The sequence below is a fragment of the Rhinatrema bivittatum genome, chromosome 4 (assembly GCF_901001135.1).
Source record: "Rhinatrema bivittatum chromosome 4, aRhiBiv1.1, whole genome shotgun sequence".
NCBI classification, from domain to species: domain Eukaryota; kingdom Metazoa; phylum Chordata; class Amphibia; order Gymnophiona; family Rhinatrematidae; genus Rhinatrema; species Rhinatrema bivittatum.
The window spans coordinates 161409879-161430866 of NC_042618.1; the positions used below are offsets into that span (position 1 = coordinate 161409879).

General features: G+C 48.7%; 1 protein-coding gene across 1 annotated transcript in view; it reads right to left on the reverse strand.

Annotated features, from left to right (window-relative positions):
* LOC115090216 (coiled-coil domain-containing protein 57-like) overlaps positions 1-14147 on the reverse strand; it is a 179176-nt gene extending 165029 nt beyond the window's left edge. The window contains exons 1-2 of the mRNA XM_029599028.1: positions 14018-14147; positions 8664-9071 (exon numbers count right to left, since the gene is read on the reverse strand). Of these exons, the coding sequence (XP_029454888.1) occupies positions 8664-9064 (401 nt within the window). The 5' untranslated portion in view covers positions 9065-9071; positions 14018-14147. The remainder of the gene's footprint in view (positions 1-8663; positions 9072-14017) is intronic.
* Positions 14148-20988: the final 6841 nt, after the last annotated feature.

A 20988-nucleotide genomic window follows, 5' to 3' on the forward strand; every position in this document is an offset into this window, starting at 1 on the left:
ATTATTACTCCTAGATTCTGTACTTTCATAGCTAAATCCACCGTTTGATTATTTTTGATTGTAGGCTGGATAGGGTGAATATTTTTTCATTCCAGGTGTAAGAATTCTGTTTTGTCAATATTTATTACTAGTTCCATTTGGTTTAGTAGCAGTTTTATTATTTTAAGATAAATGTGTTTGCACATTTGTAATTTGTGGTCTTTTATTCTAAATTTGGTGAAGGCAGGTCTGTGTGCATGTGACTGAGATGAGGTACTTTTCTAGGACGTTTTGTATCAGCCTTATTTGTTGTATTTTCTCAATATTATATTGCACTGGTGGTGAACTGCTGCATTTTCATGGGTAGAACTATTGCTGTTTCATTTCTTGGAGTTAGTGCTGCTGAGCTATGGTAGGTTTGATAGACATGTACAGAGTGGAGTTTGTATTATTTTATAATACATCTGGTAATAGAAGAAGTTTGTGATACTGTTAAGATGATCTTAAAAGGTACAAACATACAATAGGTAGAAGAAACTGTTTCCAAGATCTCAATTGTGTTTAACATGAAGGAATCATCACCATGAAAGTTACATGTATAAACATCTTTAATCAAAAAGTAAAGAAATTTAAAATAATGGCTCGTAATTACTTATAATCAAAGTACACACTCTAAATATCCATATTATATAATGGCCCTTAAAAAACAATTGCTATACATAGAAGTAAACATATAAATCAGCCCTATCTGACATTACAATCACCTTATACCTAACTAAAGGAAAATTGGTTCTTACCTGCTAATTTTCGTTCCTGTAATACCACAGATCAATCCAGACAAGCGGGTTTTATTCATCCCTACCAGCAGATGGAGGTAGAGAACAAAACTTTGGGCACTGCCACATATACAAGCGTGCCACCTGCAGTCCCTCAGTATTAATTGATACCCATGCCAAGAGTGAACAAGGCTCCCAACATGGATACCCCTGACCAACTTCCACGCGGCCCGGATCTCAAGGGGGAGGGGCGCACCACGCAGCAGCTGCCAAACCCTGAAGAGGGCGCACTGCCCCAAGAATCTCCCGCCGGCGCGGTGAACAGGCTGCTGCCGTGACTGAAAACCACACGGCTCAATCGGGAGTACAGCCAGCCCCCACTGGAGTGAATCTGTCCCAACCGGGACCACCCTCCTCCGAATGATCCCCCGATCCGCCCACTTACTGCCCGGCCTGCACCCAACGATCTCGCCGAGGATTTCAGCCTGCTAGGCCGCACAGCCTGCTCAAATGCAGCTGCTGTTGCAAAAGCAGACAGCTGCCGGTGACTTTTTTTTTTTTTCCTTTTACAACAAAGATTTAAAGGCCAAGACACACAGGAAAGCACAAAACAAAAAGTAAGGGTACTTCCCTGTCTTGGGCAAGCGAAGGGGCTTCGGGCCCACCAAGGGAACCAGACCACTGGCTGTCCGTGGTCCCGGGCTGAAGCTGGTCAGGGGCATCCAACCCCCCGTTTTCCCTGGCTCAACCCGAGGGACGACCCTTCTGCAGGAGCCTGTCACCTCGGGGAGCAACTTTCCTTAAAACATCCAGTCAGTCAGTACTGCAGGGTTAGCACCTCTACCATCTGCTGGAGGTAGAGAAATAGTGAAGGACTGCAGTTGGCACTCTCATATATGTGGCAGTGCCCAAAGTTTTGTTCTCTACCTACATCTGCTGGTAGGGATGAATAAAACCCTCTTGTCTGGACTGATTTGGGTATGTTCAGGAAAGTGCATATTTTTCACATCAAAGGTAAAGCAAGACAATCCCTACCTAAGGCAACTGGTCTATTTATTCACACTATCTTGATAAGAGCCCAACTCTGGTCAAGTTTCACACAAGGCTGCTTCAGGGGCTACAAAATAACCCAACATTAAGGTAAGATGAAATTTAATGTGGACAAGTGCAAGGTGTTGCATATAGGGGAAAAATAACCCTTGTTGTAGTTGCACGATGTTGGGTTCCATATTAGGAGCTACCACCCAGAAAAAAAAAAAGATCTAGGCATCATAGTGGATAATACTTTGAAATCGTCGGCTCAGTGTGCTGCAGCAGTCAAAAAAGCAAACAGAATGTTAGGAATTATTAGGAAGGGAATGGTTAACAAAACAGAAAATGCCTCTGTATCGCTCCATGGTGAGACAGCACCTTGAATATTCTGTACAATGGTCGCCGCAACTCAAAAAAGATATAGTTGCAATGGAGAAGATACAGAGAAGGGCAACCAAAATGATAAAGGGGATGGAACAGCTCCCCTATGAGGAAAGGCTGAAGAGGTTAGGGCTGTTCAGCTTGGAGAAGAGATGGCTGAGGGGGGATATGAAAGAGATCTTTAAAATAATGAGATGTCTTGAACGAGTAGATGTGAATCTGTTATTTACACTTTCGGATAATAGAAAGACTAGGGGGCACTCCATGAAGTTAGCAAGTAGCACATTTAAGACTAATCAGAGAAAATTCTTTCACTCACCGCACAATTACCGTAAGCTCTGGAATTTGTTGCCAAAGGATGCGGTTAGTGCAGTTAGTGTAGCTGGGTTTAAAAAAGGTTTGGATAAGTTCTTGGAGGAGAAGTCCATTAACTGCTATTAATCAAGTTGACTTAGGGAATAGCCACTGCTATTAATTGCATCAGTAGCATGGGATCTTCTTAGTGTTTGGGTGCTTGCCAGATTCTTGTGGTCTGGTTTGGCCTCTGTTGGAAACAGGATGCTGGGCTTGATGGTCTGACCCAGCATGGCAATTTCTTATGTTCTTATGACAGGCAGCACAGAGGGAAAGGCACTTAGGTTTCTTAGCCACATGCACCATTAGTCTGTCAGTATGCTTAACAGGCATCTGAAGGTGTGCGTCCAGCTGAATTCATGCTGTAAAATTTAAGCACACAAAATTTAGGCGTACTAAGGCTAGGTGTCACAGAACTAGGCGCATTTCTGCCCTCCAAACTTAAGCACGCAACCGATGCATCTCAGATTGTGCGCACATGCAGCGTGCCCAAAAACCAGGCACATAACTTGGACGCACAGCCAGATGCACATGCATGCACTGACAATCTGGAAGAGGGCAGTCTAATGCACAGAAACAAAGCACTCGAAAAAAAACTTCCATGGACTACTATGAGGCGCACAGAAAAAAGCCTAATAGTGGGGCCTAGCCCATCTTGGACATTTTCTTCAGCTCACTCCCAGACAAAAGCGAGCTTTTAAAGGCAACTTTGTAAGCTTAAACTTTGAAGTTGTATCAGTCAACCAATTTCTCAGCCACAGCTGAAGCTTGGCTGCTATTACTGAAGCCACTCCTCTGGCCGAAGTGCGGACCAAATCGCAGTTCACATCTGCCAGAAAGGTGGCTGCTGGTTCCATCACTGCCCTAGAATTCTCACTGATTTATCGATCTCCTGAGAGAGAATTAAACAAGAGCGAATCACCAGGGAACAACAAGAAGCTATCTGCAAATTCATTGCCATTGCTTCAAAAGCCTGCTTAAGGACAGCCTCAATTCTCCTATCCTGTGCATCCTTCAAGGCCACTCCCCCTTTTACAGGGAAAGTCATCCACTTAGTAGCATCACACACAAGCATATCCACCTTCGGAAAGCGCAATTGCTCTCTTGCAGCTGGATCCGGGGGGGGGGGGGGACGGGGGGGGGACACACAGTCCTTCCAAGGCTCGTCCCCCTTTAAAATTAGCTTTCGGTGCGCCCCATTCAAGATCAATCAATTCTCGAATGGCCTCCATAATATGGAAGCAACAAGAGGCTTTACGCAATGAAATCAAAATAGGATCTTTCTTTGGCTCGGATGTGGATTCAGCCCCCGGTACTTCCAGCATCTTCAATGTCTGGGAAAGCAGAGCTGGCAACTCATCTCTATGAAAGAAAAGCAGCATAGTTCTATATGGCTCCAAACCCAGAAGGAATTTCCCCATCCTCCAGGGAGTAAGGATTGGCCTCATCATCAATGCCATCTGGGTCCCTATCGGGGAGACCCGCGGCAGATCTAGGCATACTCAGACGCTTACCTGCAGCACCAGGCGTGCAGGAATCCACCGCCTGCAATCCTGACCTGTTAAGATTGGCTGGGAAATTTATTGAAATTCCTTGCTCTCTGGCCATATGTTCTCACCTGTCTTAAAGAATGGAAAGAGAATGGTCTTTGCAATTTGATTCAACTCTGGGAAGAGGGGAGATTTCAAACCTTTGAGAATTTGAGCATCTGAATATGACCTTCCTGCCTCCTCACATGTCAATTACCTCCAGCTCCGGGCTTCCCTTTCCTCCTTTTTTGATCTGCAAGCTCAACTCCCTGAGCCTAAGGGTATTCACAATTATCTTTCTGATCCCAAAGCATATATAAAAGGAGTCTCAGGTTCACAATGTTGGCAGGGCTGCGGTGAGTGAGGTACCTGTATTCATATGTGGTGATACTGCATTGGAATTCAATTCTTTTGGGAAAAAGTTGCGGGTGAAATCGCTGATATCATACAGATCCCTGTTTATCTATCCCCTGGGCTGGGCTTATTGGGACAATTCTCTTATGCCTTGGAAATATAGATGTCTAGTTGGTCACCTTTTATTGGCTGCCTGCTTTACCACTGCCAAATTCTGGAAATGCACTCATTGTTGGACTATTGGAGGTGGCAAGCACGTACTATAGCAGACTTGGAAAAGCTTAGACATACTCTCAGACACAAATTATTTAAGCATGCTGCAATTTGGGAGCTTTACTACGTGTATATAGATGCACATCCCCTAATGTCTTAAGTCTTCGTTGATGATTTATGTAATGCTTTATAACAATTTCTCACACTTTTGTCAGTATCATTATCTTAATTTTCAATGTTGTATATTGCTATATTTCTGTATTACTTGGATATGCTCATGCTGGATTCTTGTGATTTGGTATAATATCTTTCCTCAGCAACTTTGTGTATAAGCTGAAAAAGTTAAATAAAGATGTTAAAAAAAAAATTGGTTGGGGCCGAGGACTGCGCCTGAAGAAAAGACTGCAGTCCTTGAGAAAATTATACCCAAAAAAGGCAGAGGGATCCATGCCAAAACTAGGGGCATCGGACCTGCGCCCACTGAAACTACCTTCCCCCACTGACAAACCAGTTAGGGGAGCCCCAAAAATCAGATGACACCTCTGGCAGCTCTTTTTCCAATTCTGCACCAGGCTGGGAAGAACCGGGCTTAGTAAAATCAGATGGAGGCAATTTTCCCTGAGCCTCCAAAAAGTGTTGACACAAGTTATACAGAACGCCAGGCTGGGATGCCCAAAGGTCAAGTCACTTAGGCTTCTTTGCTATGGGTGCCATCAGTCTGTCAATATGCCCTAACAGGTGTCTGATAAGAGTGCACCCAGCTGTGTTCGTGCTGCAAAAACTAGGCACCCAAAATTTTGGAGTCCAAAAATTAGGCACTCAACGCTGTGCCTTGAGAAACGCACAAACTGAGCTCCCACCTGGATGCTTCAGATAGTGTGCACACGTATGAGCCCGCAGAAAGCAGAGTTGCTTACCTGTAACAGGTGTTCTCCCAGGACAACAGGATGTTAGTCCTCACATATGGGTGACATCAGATGGAGCCCTGTCATGGAATACTTTTGTCAAAGTTTCTAGAACTCTGACTGGCACACTGAACATGCCCAGCATGCCACTAACCCTGTAGCCTCCAGAGGTCCCCCTTCAGTCTCATTTGTAGCAAAAGTACAAGTGAAAAATAAAATAATAAAACGTAAGCGACCCCCAACTCCACGGGGTGGCGGGTGGGTTTCATGAGGAACAACATCCTGCTGTCCTGGGAGAACACATGTTACAGGTAAGCAACTCTGCTTTTCCCCCGGGAAAAGCAGGATGGTAGTCCTGACATATGGGTGAATAGCAAGCTACAGGCTGAGTCATACGTATGAGGCCAAGCAGCACATAACATGTGCAACAGGCACAACAACTGAGGTGCTGTTGGCAAGAATGAGGCAGCCTGAAATTCACAGCAGGTCGAGGTAGGACGAGTTGGATTCCTACACTGGGAACAAATTTCTTAGGACAGACTAGCCAAAGACGGAATCCTGTCTTCCAGCCTTGTCCAGGCAATAGTGAGCTGTAAAGGTGTGGAGAGAGCTCCATGTCGCAGCCCTGCAGATGTCAGCAATCAGTACTGAACGGTAGTGTGCTACTGATTTTGCCATTGCTCTGACTGAGTGTACCTTCACTCGTCCCTACAGAGGAAGGACTGCTTGCTGGTAGCAGAATGCAATGCAGTCTGCTAGCCAGTTTGACAGTGTTTGCTTGCCCAGCGCATTCCCAAGTTTGTTTATATCAAAAGATACAAAGAGTTGGGTGGACTTCCTGTGGGCTGTAGTGCGGTCTAAGTAAAATGCAAGAGCATACTTACAGTCCAAGGTGTGCAGAGCTCGCTCAGCCGGCATGGGTGGCATGGCAATTGGGGTAGGAGGCAGACTAGGCGTCACCGGAGCTTCCACGGAGGCCCGTGGAGGCTCAGTGCCCGGCACCAATATTGGTGGGGAACGCCTAGGGGTCCCAGATCCAGAGGAGGATGGGGGCTCCTCTCCCCGGGCCCTCTTCGTAGGCGGCTCAATGGAAGTCGATGCTGCTACAGTATCGGTGCCGGCACCGGTCGAGGACGCCCGTCAGTGCCAGTGTCTATGTTTCCCTCTGTGCTCGGTCCAGTCTTTCCCTGGCACTGAGGACGATGACACCGATGTCCTCGACGGAGTCGGTGACGGACGGTCACCCTGATCACAATGCTCCTAGCGAATTATCTCCGAGGTCGATGGACCCTCCACAGTCAGTGGCGCTTGAACTGGCATCGATGGAGCAGTGCGTTTTGAAGGAAATAACTGCTCCATTTTGTCCAGGCGAGCGCAATGGCCTTTGGGGGTCATTTGTGCGCAACTAGGGCATCGACAAACGTCGTGCGAGGGGGCCTAAGCACAAAACACAGACTTCATGCAGGTCCGTTATGGACATGGTCCTCAGACACTCTGGGTATTTTCTAAACCCGGTCGCCACGACAAAAATCTGGCGGGCGCACAGTCGGTGACCATCTGCACCAGAACAGTAAGCCACCGGGAACCAACCACAAGTACAGGAAAAAGCACTTACCGAGCGTTGGAGGGAACAGAGCGCGATGGGGGACCCTTGTGAGGGATTTTTAAGAAGATAAACTTCCAATAGTTCCGTGAGAAAAGTTGTGAGAAATTTCTCACAAAGCTCCTAAACCGCGAGGCAACTGCTGCATGGAAGGGGGACCCCTGGTGGCTACAGGGTTAGTGGCATGCTCACTGTGCCAAAGTTTTAGAAACTTTGACAAAAAAGTGTTCCGTGACAGGGTTCCATCTGATGTCACTCATATGTGAGGACTACCATCCTGCTTGTCCTGGGAGAACTGAGCGCTCTAGAAGGTGCTCCTATACGCCCAACCAGGCACACAACCTGGATGCACAACTGGGTGCACAAGTACAAACTGATATAACTAAAGAGGGCAGTCTTGTGTGCAAGAGAACACATGAAAATGCCTCTGCAGCCTACCAAGCGAAAAACAAGACAAGCCTGAAAGCACAGCCTAGCCAAAAGGCTGCTCAACCTGCCAGGCTGCCCACATCCCCTAAGCTCCCCCGGAGGTGGGAACAAACGTTGGTGGTGCGCGAAGCACGGAGAGTGGAGGGGAGAGGAATCCCTACAAAACTCCCCTTCTCTCTCTTTTTTTTTTTTTTTTTTTTAACTATATTTTACCTGAGCTCAGCCCATCCCGGCTGATTACAAGGTCAGTCTCCAGCTGTGGGGGGAGAGAGCAGGACCTTCACCACCGCACTCAGCTTCCCACACCCACTTGCCTTTCAGCTTTTCTTTTTTGTTTTGTTTTTTTAATAGCTAAATCCATGCTGGCTGAAAAAAAGCTACCGGACCAAGGCACTCATTTGAGGGAGGGATCAAAAAATATCACCTCAGGAATTCTCAACTGAGGGAGGGACCATAAGGTATCACCTCAGGAGAGCAGGGTGAATAAATCTCCTTTTCTTCTCTTTGAAAAATGTTTTTAAGCAATCCCCAGTAGGGTCCACCATCTGCTGGAGACGGAGAATACTGGCAAGGTGATGCCACTGCAGGGGTATATAAACCGTGATAGCTTTGCTCCATCTCCATCTGCTGTAGAGGTGCATAACCCACTGGTTCTGAATCCACCTGTCCGTATGCTAAGAAATGAAGGTTTATGGCACTAGATCTCTGAGCTGGAAGCAGAAGGAAACAAAAACCTCAAAAGGAAGAGGGAGTTTCATCCATTAACAATAATGATTTTCTGGCCAGATTCAGAGTGCATCCGCACCAGAAAGATGCACTCTGTAGGGAGCTGAGGCCTATGCACCCTGTTTCAAGTGTCACTGCAATGGCAAAGTGTAAACATGAAAAGAAACCTGGGGAATTGTAAATGAAGGAGCAGAAGCAAACTGCTGGGCTAAGGAAAAAAATGAGAGAAAGTGTTAGAAAGAAAGACATCCTCTACCTGCTTTGACCTTAAAAAGAAAAACACATATTCCCTTCTTGGAATGTCTGAAATAGAGTAAGAACAAAAAAGGTATCTCTTATCTGCATCATAACAAAGAAAGAGAGAAAATAAAAAATTCCCTACCTATGTAGCTTCTCCATTTCTATTTTGTGCTCTCTCAGTCTTTGTTGATACTGATATTGAAGTTCCTCACGCATCCTGGTTTCTTTCAAAATAACTTGTTGAAGTTTCTCAGCCTGTATCCGAAGATTGCTGACTTCTGCCTGATTTGTACTGTCAGTCACTTTTAACTTATTAATCATAGCATCATATTGCTCCAGCTGTTGTTCTCTCTCCTCCAGAACTCGTAGATTGTACATGAAATCTTCCTTCAGTCTCTTGAATTTCTCTTGTAGTTCTTGGAGCTGTTTCGTGGTGTCCTGCAGTGCTGACTCTAGTAAACGGATCTGGTAAGCTTGCAATTCTTTCCATTCTTGTTCTTTGCTAGCAAGAAGTTCAGCCAGATTTTTCTCCTGCTGCAGCATTATAAGGCTTAGAAAGAAAAGGAGAATAAGAGAAAATAATTGGCAGAGTCTGCATTAGGTCAGAGAACCTGTGTGACAGTGCAATGTGGAATAGCTGTATTGTAATACATTATTACTGGACAAACAAAATACATTCAGGCCGATTCAAAAAAATCCTGTGGAAGAGCCGGCGCTCCATGTTGAGCGCCCACTCTCCCGACACGCACCCAAGCATCTCTCCTGGGTGCGCAATTCTGTATTTAAATTAGGGCCCACGCTAATAAGGAGGCGGTGGCTGACAGCGGGTCCAACAACCGACACTTAATTTTACCGGCATCGGTTATCGAACCCGCTGACAGCCACAGGTTCGGAAAACTGCCGCCAGCAAAACTGAGCGTCCATTTTCGAACCTGGGCAGATTTTTTTTTTTTTTAAGAAGTTTTTGGGTTTTGTTTTTTTTTTAGTTTTTGGGGCCTCCAACTTAATATCGCTATGATATTAAGTCGGAGGGTGTACAGAAAAGCAGTTTTTTAATGCTTTTCTGTACACTTACCTGGTGGTACAGTATAAGGGGTAATAGATGCGCATCGAAAATGCGTGGCCAAACGGGTGCTGTACGGTGCGCTCGGCTGAGCACACCATACTGAATCAGCCTGATTGTAATCTATAAACTTTCAAGACTAGAGAAGTCGTGAGTTCAGATGTGAAATACGTAAATATTTTAAACTACAAAGGAATTTTATTACCATAAAATGCACCACTGTGTATTTGTAAAATGGTCACAGATCACTTCAGAACATTAAGAGGATAATTTTCAAAGCCACTTCCATAGGTAAAACAGAGCTTTACTTGAAGAAATAGGTCTTTTTTAAAACTGCCCACCCTATGAGGATAAAAGTACATACGTACTAATAAATTTTCCCAAGCAGAAGTTGGTTTCTCCATTACAAATGCTTCGGAGATATTTTTTGGAAGTCCTAAAGATTCCTGAGAATATTTTGCCTCCTATTGCCAAGGTATATTATCTACCACAAGCTAAGAAAGTTCCACATTCAGATCCAGGACTATAAGTGTCTTTGGATGTCCTGAATATTACTACTTGGAAGGCTCAGTTTTTCAACATTGGTTACAACATTTGTTGTGGACTCTGATAAGAGACTATGAAATATTTCTTTCTGGAGTCTTGGGTTAATATTTTTCCCGATGTAAGGCCACTATGTTCATATTTTTTATCTGCAGTGATTACTGGGTTGGTAGTGGCAAGGTTACTGCTTGAGAGCAAAAGACTAAACTCAAGCAGGACACTTGTGCCTCACTTCAAATAGTTTATGTTGCAGATTCTTGATTACTTTGGTAGCCCTTCTCTGGGCTGCCTTTATTTGCTTTAAGTGATATGGTCTCCAGAACAGGACATAATACTTCAAAGGGGTGTAACCAATAGGGATGTGCATTTGTTTGAAACAAATGGGCAAGACATAACAAATGTACCCATATTTGTTTCATTTGTGGCCTACAAAATGAATGGAGGGGTCCCACAAATGAAATTAATATTCTTTGCCCCATTCGTTTATGTTTCTCATTCCTTGCTATGGCCCATTGAAGTCTATGGCTGTGTATTGCTGAGAAAAAAAAAAACAACCAGTAGATGTGTATCGTTTCTATATATCGTATCAGTTCATACTTCTTTTTTCCCATGGTTAACTTCGTTTTTTCCATGTTTCAGGGGGGGGGGGTTCGTATTTCACTAATTTAGTATTAGAAAGCACTAACTGTAGTTAGTGCACACCAGCATTTTCTGTTAGCGCGCACTAACTATAATTAGTGCGCACTAACACGAAATTCAAATTTTTACTGAATTTTGGCAAATTGTTTGTTTCGGGGCACAATTAAAAATTCCAGCACATCCTTGCTCTCACGCCAACATGCACGTGTATGGGCACGCATGCTCATTTTAAAATCAACTTTTTTTTTACTCATAGGCAAATGGACTATGTATGCTTTTATTGGAACCTCTCTATTTGGGTGCCCCGTTCTTTTAGTATCCTTTGAAGATACCTCCTCCTAAATTATGCCCTGCTGAGTGACTGTTGGCTTTCCCCCATGTTCTAGATTAAAAGCTGCTCTATCTTCTTTTTTAAGGTTAGCGCCAGCAGCCTGATTCCATTCTGGTTAAGGTGGAGCCCGTCGTTTCAGAATAGGCTCCCTGTTCCCCAAAATGTTGCCCAGTTCCTAACAAAACTAAAGCACTCATCCTTGCACCATCATCTCATCCACGCATTGAGATTCTGGAGCTCTGCCTGCCTCTGGGGTCCTGCGCATGGAACAGTGAGCATTTCAGAGAATGCTACCTATCATGTTCTGATAAAAAAGTTAGCTTACTTTTGTGTACAGGATATGAGCTTAGAAGCTCATTATCCCCCTTATTTAAATAATTAGTACTCAGGACATTAGCTATTTTGATCCTGCAGATACTGGGGAAATATTAAAATTAATTCTTACCTAAATCAAGTTGCAGAGTAGCTGATCTTGCATAAAATTAGACTGAACCCACAAAAATCTGAGGTTTTGTGGATAAATAGGCAGAATGTGGTCTTTCTTCCAGCATCTTACATAGTAGCATAGTAATGAAGGCAGAAAAAGACCAAATGGTCCATCCAGTCTGCCCAGCAAGTTTCTTATGGTAATAACTATTGCTCCATGCAAGTTAACTCCATGTTTCTGTTAAGGGTAGCAACTGCCGCTCCATGCAGGTTAAACCCATGTAACCGTTGATAGAAACTGCCACTCCATGCAGGTTACCCCAAGTCTTGTGTTAAGGGTATTACTATTTACAATCAAAAGCAAGCAACTATCAAACCCATAACAAAATTACTGGTAGCAACATTTTTACAGAGTGAGCAGCCTTCAAGATAATTCAATCAATGCAGCATGAACGTGCTTTGCTTTGGAACTAGGTCATAGAAACAATCCTGTGCTTTTTCCCTAAATGTCTGCACATCTGAAACCCGAACTATAAAAGTCAGGGCCCAGCATTGGCTGTTGTCTGAATTCAATTCACATTTTTGTCCCCTCTGTTGAAAAGGAAAACAATGTTGCAGTTGTTTCAAAAATATCAAGGCTAACTGGTTAAGGGTAGTAATCCCCGTGCTTCTGTTAAGTGTAATAACCGCTGCTTGGTGCAGGTTACCCCATGCACTCTTCTCTTCATTTCCAACTTCTAGCCTGTAGGGATCCACAGTGTGTATCCTATGCTCTTTTGAATTTGTTTAATGTTTTCATCCTCACTACTTCTTCCAGGGCATTCCAGGCATCCATCACCCTCTCCATCAGGAAATATTTCCTGATATTGGTTCTGGGTCTGACCCCCCTCCCCCCCAGCTTTTCGTTTCATGACCCCTAGTTCTAGTTTCCTTTCTATGAAAAATGAAGTTTGTGCATCATTAAAACCTTTCGGGTATCTGACGGTCAATATCATAACTTCCCTGCACTTCCTCTCTTCAGTCTCTCCCCACAACATTTTGGTCACCCTTCTCTGGACCACCTTATCCTTTTTGAGATACGGGCTCCAGAACTGAACACAGTATCACAGGTAAAGCCTCACAAGGTTATTCCTCTATGCAGCCCAGCATTCTTCGCCTTGTCACACTGCTTTGCCCCCTTCAGATCAGCAGACACTATCACCCCAAGGGCCCTCACCCAGTCTGTGCACATTAGCCTTTCACCCTCAGTGAAAGACACCTTCTGATCTTGGGAATGTCACTTCACCCTCCATTTCCTCAGGTGCAAAAAAGATTGTGAGCCTTCTGGGGATAAGGAAATACCTATAATACCTGAATGTAATCTGCTTTGAAATACAGGGAAGTGAAAAAGCAAAATATAAATAAATAAAAATAAATAAATGCCATCTCATGCAGAGCAGTATCTTTAAGACAGCTGGGTATATTCAGCTGCATATGTTTATCCAGCTAACTGGCCAAGCTGCACAGCAGCTGAAAATAGACCTCATTATTATTCTGCCTTCCAAATGTAAGGGTAGATCTCCAAAATTGGAGGACTCCAATTCTAAAACATACCTCGAATATTGCTGAATTCCAATATTCAAATGTTGAATTTAACAATATCCAAATTGTTGAATTCCTGCTTGTTTTAAGGTGGGGTCAACAAGTAAAATCAAATTACAGTGCCCCAGCTCTTGAGAGTCAGTAGCGTCTTTAGCAGGCGAGCCTCCACGCACAGGTGTAGTTTCATTGTTTAGTTTGGGGGGGGGGGGGGGGGGAAACAACCTACTATCAAATTGCACCTTTGCTTCTGTGCCTATGACCTCAGAACCACAATACGCATGCTCGGCTTCCGTTCCCGTGGCAACCAGGGCCAGTAGCCCATCACTTATAAAGATGTGTTCATACCATCTTCGCGCGCAAGGCACAATATGGTCATGAACTTAAAATACTACTAGCTACAATATAAATGGTTAAATATTTCTTACCACCCCGAAGTTATTTTATCCGAGCCCAACGTTCTTTCTGAACACAAACCTGCCTTGCTTCCTGGTCAGGAAAGACTAGGATGCATGTCCCCGAAATAGGCTCAGTACGAGTCAGCTCAGTATTATTAGACACTGCGAGGCCGGAAGCAGCCGTTGGATTGCAGGAGGGTTTCGTCGAGTGCCTGGCCGTGACGTCTTAGTGTTTCTGCTCATGCGTAGAGCACAGATCCTCCTCGCTTATTTCCTGCGAGATTGGGCTTTTTTTTTTTTTTTTTTTGGTCCTTCACGTTGCTTTCTCCCTTTTAGGGTTTCTTCAGTTAGTTAGTCCTCCCTCCTCCTGTTTGTTTCTGCTCTCCACATTCACCCCCCTCCCTCTTCTTGTTCTTCTCTCCTCTCCTCAGGTGCTGATCTCCGTCAAACTCCCCCTCCCTTTTCATAGCATTTACATTTGTGGTTTCTTTTTGTTTTTCCCCCGTTGACTCCCTTACCTGTTAGCATCTTGTGCTCTGCCTTTAGGTTTGGGGGTTTTTTTTCGTTCCTCTGCTGTGTTTAGTTGTTCCCTTGCCGTGTCTTGGCTGGGTTTTTTTGTTTTAGTTTCACCCTCCCCCCGTCGTAGCTCCGGTCCCTGACTGTGCAGTACTTCGGCTGCTCCTTAATTGGTTAATTAGGCCCAGCTGCCTGCAACCTTCCTCAGACCCTTCCATTCCCTCAGCTTTACTCTCAGTTTACCTTTTTTTTCCCTTCCCCTGGTTCGCGAAAGGCTAAGTGAACCCATTACTCCCTCCGCTCAGTAGGGGAAGAGCCTCCAGTTGGCTCCCCTGGGCTTGGTTTTGTTTTCCCAGGGGTTTTGTTTTTTCTCACACACACACACACACACACCCCCCCCCCCCCCCCCCCCTTACTTACAGGTCTATCCAGTACCCAGCGGTAGGAAGAGCTGCGTTAGTGCCCAGGGCACCCGCGGTTGCCGCACGCACAGTGCAGCTCACCTACCGCTCGATCCTGAACAATAATTTTATGCAAATGAAAACCGCGTCTAAGAAGGGTCCGTGATGCCTTAGGCCCGCGCAACCCATTTTACTGGATAGAGCGCCTATACAGTATCCTGGGTGCGCGGGCCTAATGCTTCACGCCACGCTGGTATCTGTCATTTCAAATGTCATTTGAAATGACAGATACCTCTCCCCTCCTCCCGAAGCAAAAAATAAAAAAAGCGAAAAAAACGTAAAAACAAAAAGTAAGTCGCTTCGCCGCTTCACTGTCAGTTTCTCTTCTTCCCTCCTCCCGGAGCAAGGCTGCTTTTCGCGCCCTGCTCCGGGAGGAGGGGAGAAGAGACACTGACAGCGGCGAAGCAACTTACTTTTTGCAACCCCGATCGGAGCTCTCCTGCCTCCCGCTGGCGACTTACTTTTTTTGCTGCCGTCCGGCCATCTGGAAGAAGGTATCGTGGCTCCCCTGCCTCCTCCTGCCTCCCGGGGAAGATGGATGCCAGCACGGGGGAAAGCGGCCCCTGTGCATGCAATTGGCTGCTCAAGACGTGACGTCACGACGTTTGGCGTCACGGCATGTGACGTCACGTCTTGAGCAGCCAATTGCATGCACAGGGGCCGCTTTCCCCCCGTGCTGGCATCCATCTTCCCCGGGAGGCAGGAGGAGGCAGGGGAGCCACGATACCTTCTTCCAGATGGCCGGACGGCTGCAAAAAAAGTAAGTCGCCAGCGGGAGGCAGGAGAGCTCCGATCGGGGTTGCAAAAAGTAAGTTGCTTCGCCGCTGTCAGTGTCTCTTCTCCCCTCCTCCCGGAGCAGGGAGCGAAAAGCAGCCTTGCTCCGGGAGGAGGGAAGAAGAGACACTGACAGTGAAGCGGCGAAGCGACTTACTTTTTGCGCTTACGTTTTTTTCGCTTTTTTTTTTTTGCTTCGGGAGGAGGGGAGAGGACTGGGGCTGCCCCGGAGACCGGCACCCATGATCGCGGCCGGGGCAGGTGAGCGGGGGCTGGGGGAAAGCTTGCCACCTACCCTTACCCCTGCCTCTACCGCAGGGGTAAGGGTAGGCGGTAAGTTAGCAGGTTAAACGCGCTACAAAACGGCAGGGAAAGATAGCGATAGTCGGGGCGCGGGTTACGGGATGCTAGGGAATAGCTAATTCGCTCGTTTGCATGCAATATACATGCCGCGTGCGGAAGGGGTTGGCCGGGGATTTTAGGACGCGGTAGGAGTAGGTTAAAGTGGATTCGGGATCGCAGGAAGGGATAACGCGGCCGGAAAGTGAGTAAAACGCAGCGTAGGAGCAGGGTAAACGCGGCCGCACTTTACAGGATAGACCTGTAAATTACTCGTTTTAGTTCCTTTACTTTTTCCTTTGTTTCCCTGTATTGAGTCTGTACTCCAGGGCCCCCTTCCTGGCCTGAGGTGTAAGGCCAGGAGGTTCTTTTTTTCTTTCGCTCCCTCCCTCCCTGTTCGCCTTCCCTGCTTGGGGGACCGGACCCTGACCACCTACCTTCCTTTTTGATTCCCCTTTCGTTTCTTTCTTCTGCTCTTCCTTTTTTTGTGGTATACTCCGCCTCCCCTGATGGCCTCCGAACCGGCTGCCGTGCCTGCCGAACAGGAGGACGCCCCACCGGCCGTCGTCACCACCGCTAGCCTCTCCTATACTGAGGGGTGGCCGGAGAGCGCGCGCCCTTCCTGGCCGGAAGGGGAGGAGGCTCCCGCCACTAAGCCCAACTCCTTTTCGGGCACCCGCGGCCATTTGAACGACAACCTCCGGGGGCCCCGCTATGCCCCCACCCGCCACCCCCTCCCTGTCCCATGGCAGCGCAGGCCAGTTACGCCGCGGCCCAGGGAGCGAGCGCTGGAAGGAGTCCCGTCGCTGGATCCGTATTCCTCGGCGGCGGGCTCCTCCAGCCTCACCCTGAGGCATGGCCTGCGCTGCCAGCTGCTGGCCACCACGGACCCCTTCCGCTTTTCGGCCGCCCTGGCCAAGTTGGTCGGGCCCACGGAGGTCGTGGCAGCGGGGAGAATGCACGGTAAGGCCGTGCTCTTTGTCAAGTCCCTCGCCTCGGTCCATAAGGCCGTGGTGGAGGGACTTGTCATAGGGGGTGTCTACCATGCGGTGGAGCCAATCGTGGGGCAAGGGACGCGGGTAGTTTTTAGTAACGTCCCGCCCCATATCCCGGACGCCCTCCTAAAGCTCCATTTCGGTGGCCTTGGGAATTTCACCTCCCCCGTAACAGCTATCCCCGCAGGCCACCGGGAGCGTGAGCTGTGGCATGTGTCCTCCTACCGCCGGCAAGCGTGGATTCGTCTGCCGGCGGAGGGGGCACAAACCGAGGGGTGGAAATTCGTAATGTACCAGGGTGTCCCCTTTAAGGTATACTGGACGGCGGAGGGGCCGCTGTGCCAAAACTGCCACGGGCTGGGGCACTCTGCGGGAGTGGCCCGGCCGCCTCTCCCAGCTTCCACGGCGGGAGAGGGAGGTGGCGGCGGCTGCAGCGAGTCCCCTCCCCGCTGGGCCCCCTGGTGCGCCGACCACCCCTCGACCATCTCCGGATCCCTCCTCCACACGGGGGTCCGAGGCAGCGGCACCCCTGAGGGCGTCCATCTGGGGCGGGACCACGGCGCCCGCGTCTGTCCCACCCCCGGACCAGCAAGACTCCACTGCGGGTCCCACCACCACCGCACCCCCTCGTCCGGCCGCCACCACGGGTCACCAGTGGCCTGTCGGGCCCAGCCCCGAGGCTCCCCTACCCGTGACTGTGCCGCTGTCTTCCAGGCAGCGGCGCAAGAGGGAGAGGGCCCGGGCCAGAGCCGAGAGGGCGGCTGCCCCAGGAGGGGGTCCAACGGAGTCATCAGGTGGCCAGCAGGGGGTCGCCGGCGTCCCGGCCCCTGTCCCGGACGTTCCGGTGGCTGCGGTCGCCCTTGGGCCGCAGCCCCCCCCCCTACTGTTAGTGACATCCCGGAGCCCCCCCCTGTTGAGGGAAGCTCCGATGCCCCGATTGTGATATCAGATCAGGGAGAGACTGAGGAGAGGGAGACAGGCCCCATAGATAGGGATCCAGGGCTGTCCCTCGCTTCCGACTCTGCGCCTCCCCCATCTCCTGCCTGTTTCGTGGAGGTGGGCGACTGCGCGGACGACGAGGCGGCCACGGATTTCCCCCTGGTCGACCAGGACTGCGTGAGCGTGCTGGAGGAGATGGAGGCGTTACCGTCGCCTCCTCTGCCCGTTCCCCAATCGGAGCACGCCAGCCCCTCCGCTCTCTTAACTAAGAAGCGGAGGAAACTCACGCGGGGAGAGGCCCCAGGCGCCGAACCTCGGGCCTCCCCCTCCTCGGACGAGGAGGGGCCCAGCCCGGGAGCGGAGCCCGCCCTCTCCTTGTCACCCCCAGCTGAGTTAGGAGAACCCCGCCCTGCCTGCGAGATGTCCGAGGCACCCCCTCCTCCTTCCCCGAGACCACCACCAGTCAACGAAGCGGTTGTCGTCATCATGGAGGCCGTGGGTGGGGAGGACGGGCCCTCGGAGCCTCGTCCCGGGTGGGGAGTCGGAGCCGGTCCCGGGGACTAGCCCCGCGGTCCAAGAAGGCGGGAGCTCCCCAGGAAGCGGGGAAAACACCGGGGACCGTCAGGAGGGATCCAGGTGGGACCCGAGGGTGAGGGACAGGTAGGTTTCTCCCCGTCCTTCCCCGTAGGGAATGATCCCTCTGCCCCCCCCAGACCAAAGTCCCCTGCCGCCACTCCCCCCCCTCCTGACCAGCAGGAGGCGGGTGAACCACCATCGCCCCAGGCCGAGGAGCCCCCTCCGCCGCCCCCTGCCAAGCCTCCCGTCTCCATCTCGGCTCCCCCTCCTGTTCCGGCAGTGGGGGACGGCTCGGCAGACATGGCGGAGGTACCTCCGGCCCTGGAGGCTCATGCGCCCCCTGATCCCCCGCCTTCCCTTTCTCTCCCTGCACCGGCTCTGCAGGAGGAAGGTCCGGCCGGGCCTTCGCCTCCGGAAGGGGTCCCGTCTCTGCAGGATCCCGACCGGGCCGCGGAACCCTCCGGCCTGCCCCTCCCTGAGCTTTTAACGGGGCTCCTTCACCCTCTCCCTCCTTCTCCTACGCCCGCTTCCCCCTCCCGTTCCTCTCCCCCTCTTTCTGACCTGGAAGAGGGGGAGGTCCTTTCCCTTCCTCCTCCATCCCCTTCTCCCCCCTCGGAGTGGGCAGCCATCGGCCCCACTCTGTTTTCTTCTGTCCCTATCCCCCAGACCCCACTTTTCCGTCCTCCCCCTTGTTAAAGCTTACTCTATGCTTATGGCCAGGGACACAAGAACACGTAGACTCAGTAAAAAGTATAATGTATTTTTATTAGTCAATATAAGTGTTCTCGGGAGATGCTGGGTACTGGGTGTCCTTCGTCTTACAATCTAACCAGCATCTCATCGTATACAGAAAGTGATCCTTGTTTTATAAATAACATTCAAATACAGGGTAGAAGGTTCTAGAGACTTGCATGACTGCCCAAAGGATCATTTACATAAGTTGTGATGTCAACTGCATGATTAAATCATTGCTAACTATCCTGATTGGCTTCCCAGGATGTGTAGCCCATTTCCCATGACTTTCTTTGTTCTGGTTAAACTCTTACTGGTCAAGACAATCAACACGTCTGTAACTGTGTGGATTACAAACTCCTGAGAATAGTGCCTGAAGCTCCCCTGTGGTGACTCTATGAATAGACATCACCTGTCTGGTGCCAGCTTGCCTCCACAGATATCCAGGGACATTCTGTCCATTCAGCCCAGGCAGGCCAAAGATACGCAGAGGGTTCTGGGGATTTCCTTCTCCATTTTGGTCTTCTGTGTTCAGGCATACTTCTCATTTCCCTCTTGTGCCACTTACAAATGGCAAAGTGGCATACCCAAGTACCAGTTCGGAGGATAGAACTGTATGAAGTCATTATGGCAAATGGGCTAAATGTGTAAGCTAAGCTAACCTTGTATGTGTTATCCCTCTAGATCCCCCCTAAAAGTAAATGAGACTAATAGGCAGACATGCACTCTTGAATTGACAAATAATAACAGCATAACTAAGTTTCACTAGGTAGCCATTAGCTCTATGATTGAGCAATAAGGGTACCTGCATTATAAAAAGGACCTAATTTATAATAGCAAGACCACATATGTTATTTTTCAGAGTCAAGTAATTACACAATAGTGGAGTAACAGGTAAAGGTAAGGAGAACAAAGAGAGACTAGTATGAAAATATTATGTTTCTCATATAATACTAGGTATACGGGGCAAATCTTTACAAGGAATACGGTTATTGTAAACAACTACCCAGGATAATATTCATTACAATGGCAAGCAGGGATATAATCAATGCACGTTACCAGAAAAGTGAAGGACAGCATAAGGACTCATACTGTGTTGTGCATACATCCTGTGGGACAAGTTATAAAAGTGTTGCAAAAAACAAGACATGTTCTGGTCATAGACAGAAATGGGCTTAGGTGAACAGAAGTGTCACACTACCAGAGCACAACTGTGAGCGCTTGTGACTAAACTCTAGGTAAAGAAACCAATAGGTAGTGTTACAGGAAGAAATGCTCAAAAAGGTATATAAGGAAAAATAGAAGGGGCTCACTAAATTCAAGTATATTGGGTACAGAAAAATACTTGTGCAGAAGCAGCAATAGAGCAGAATTTACCTCAAGGGAATATTTGATTTATACCAAGACATATCACACTGTCAGTTGGCCAGCAGTGGGTCAGGGTGTTTGGTTAGTGTGATCAGATTAGCTTTCATAGATTAAAGTAAAAAAGAACATATCAAATAATCATCTCACTGACTCAGCAAGTAAATGCATATACTTATTATAAGGTGTAGGACTGCATAATGCTACAAAATACTGGAACTGTAAGGCTACTAAAGACTGCTTCAATTCAGACTGTGGTATTAACTTAAAATCTAAATAGTGACAATTTTTAAATGTGTACATAACTAAAATCTGTCAGGAGGGATCCAGGTGGGACCCGAGGGTGAGGGACAGGTAGGTTTCTCCCCGTCCTTCCCCGTAGGGAATGATCCCTCTGCCCCCCCGGACCAAAGTCCCTGCCGCCGCTCCCCCCCTCCTGACCAGCAGGAGGCGGGTGAACCACCACCGCCCCAGGCCGAGGAGCCCCCTCCGCCGCCCCCTGCCAAGCCTCCCGTCTCCATCTCGGCTCCCCCTCCTGTTCCGGCAGTGGGGGACGGCTCGGCAGACCTGGCGGAGGTACCTCCGGCCCTGGAGGCTCATGCGCCCCCTGATCCCCCGCCTTCCCTTTCTCTCCCTGCACCGGCTCTGCAGGAGGAAGGTCCGGCCGGGCCTTCGCCTCCGGAAGGGGTCCCGTCTCTGCAGGATCCCGACCGGGCCGCGGAACCCTCCGGCCTGCCCCTCCCTGAGCTTTTAACGGGGCTCCTTCACCCTCTCCCTCCTTCTCCTACGCCC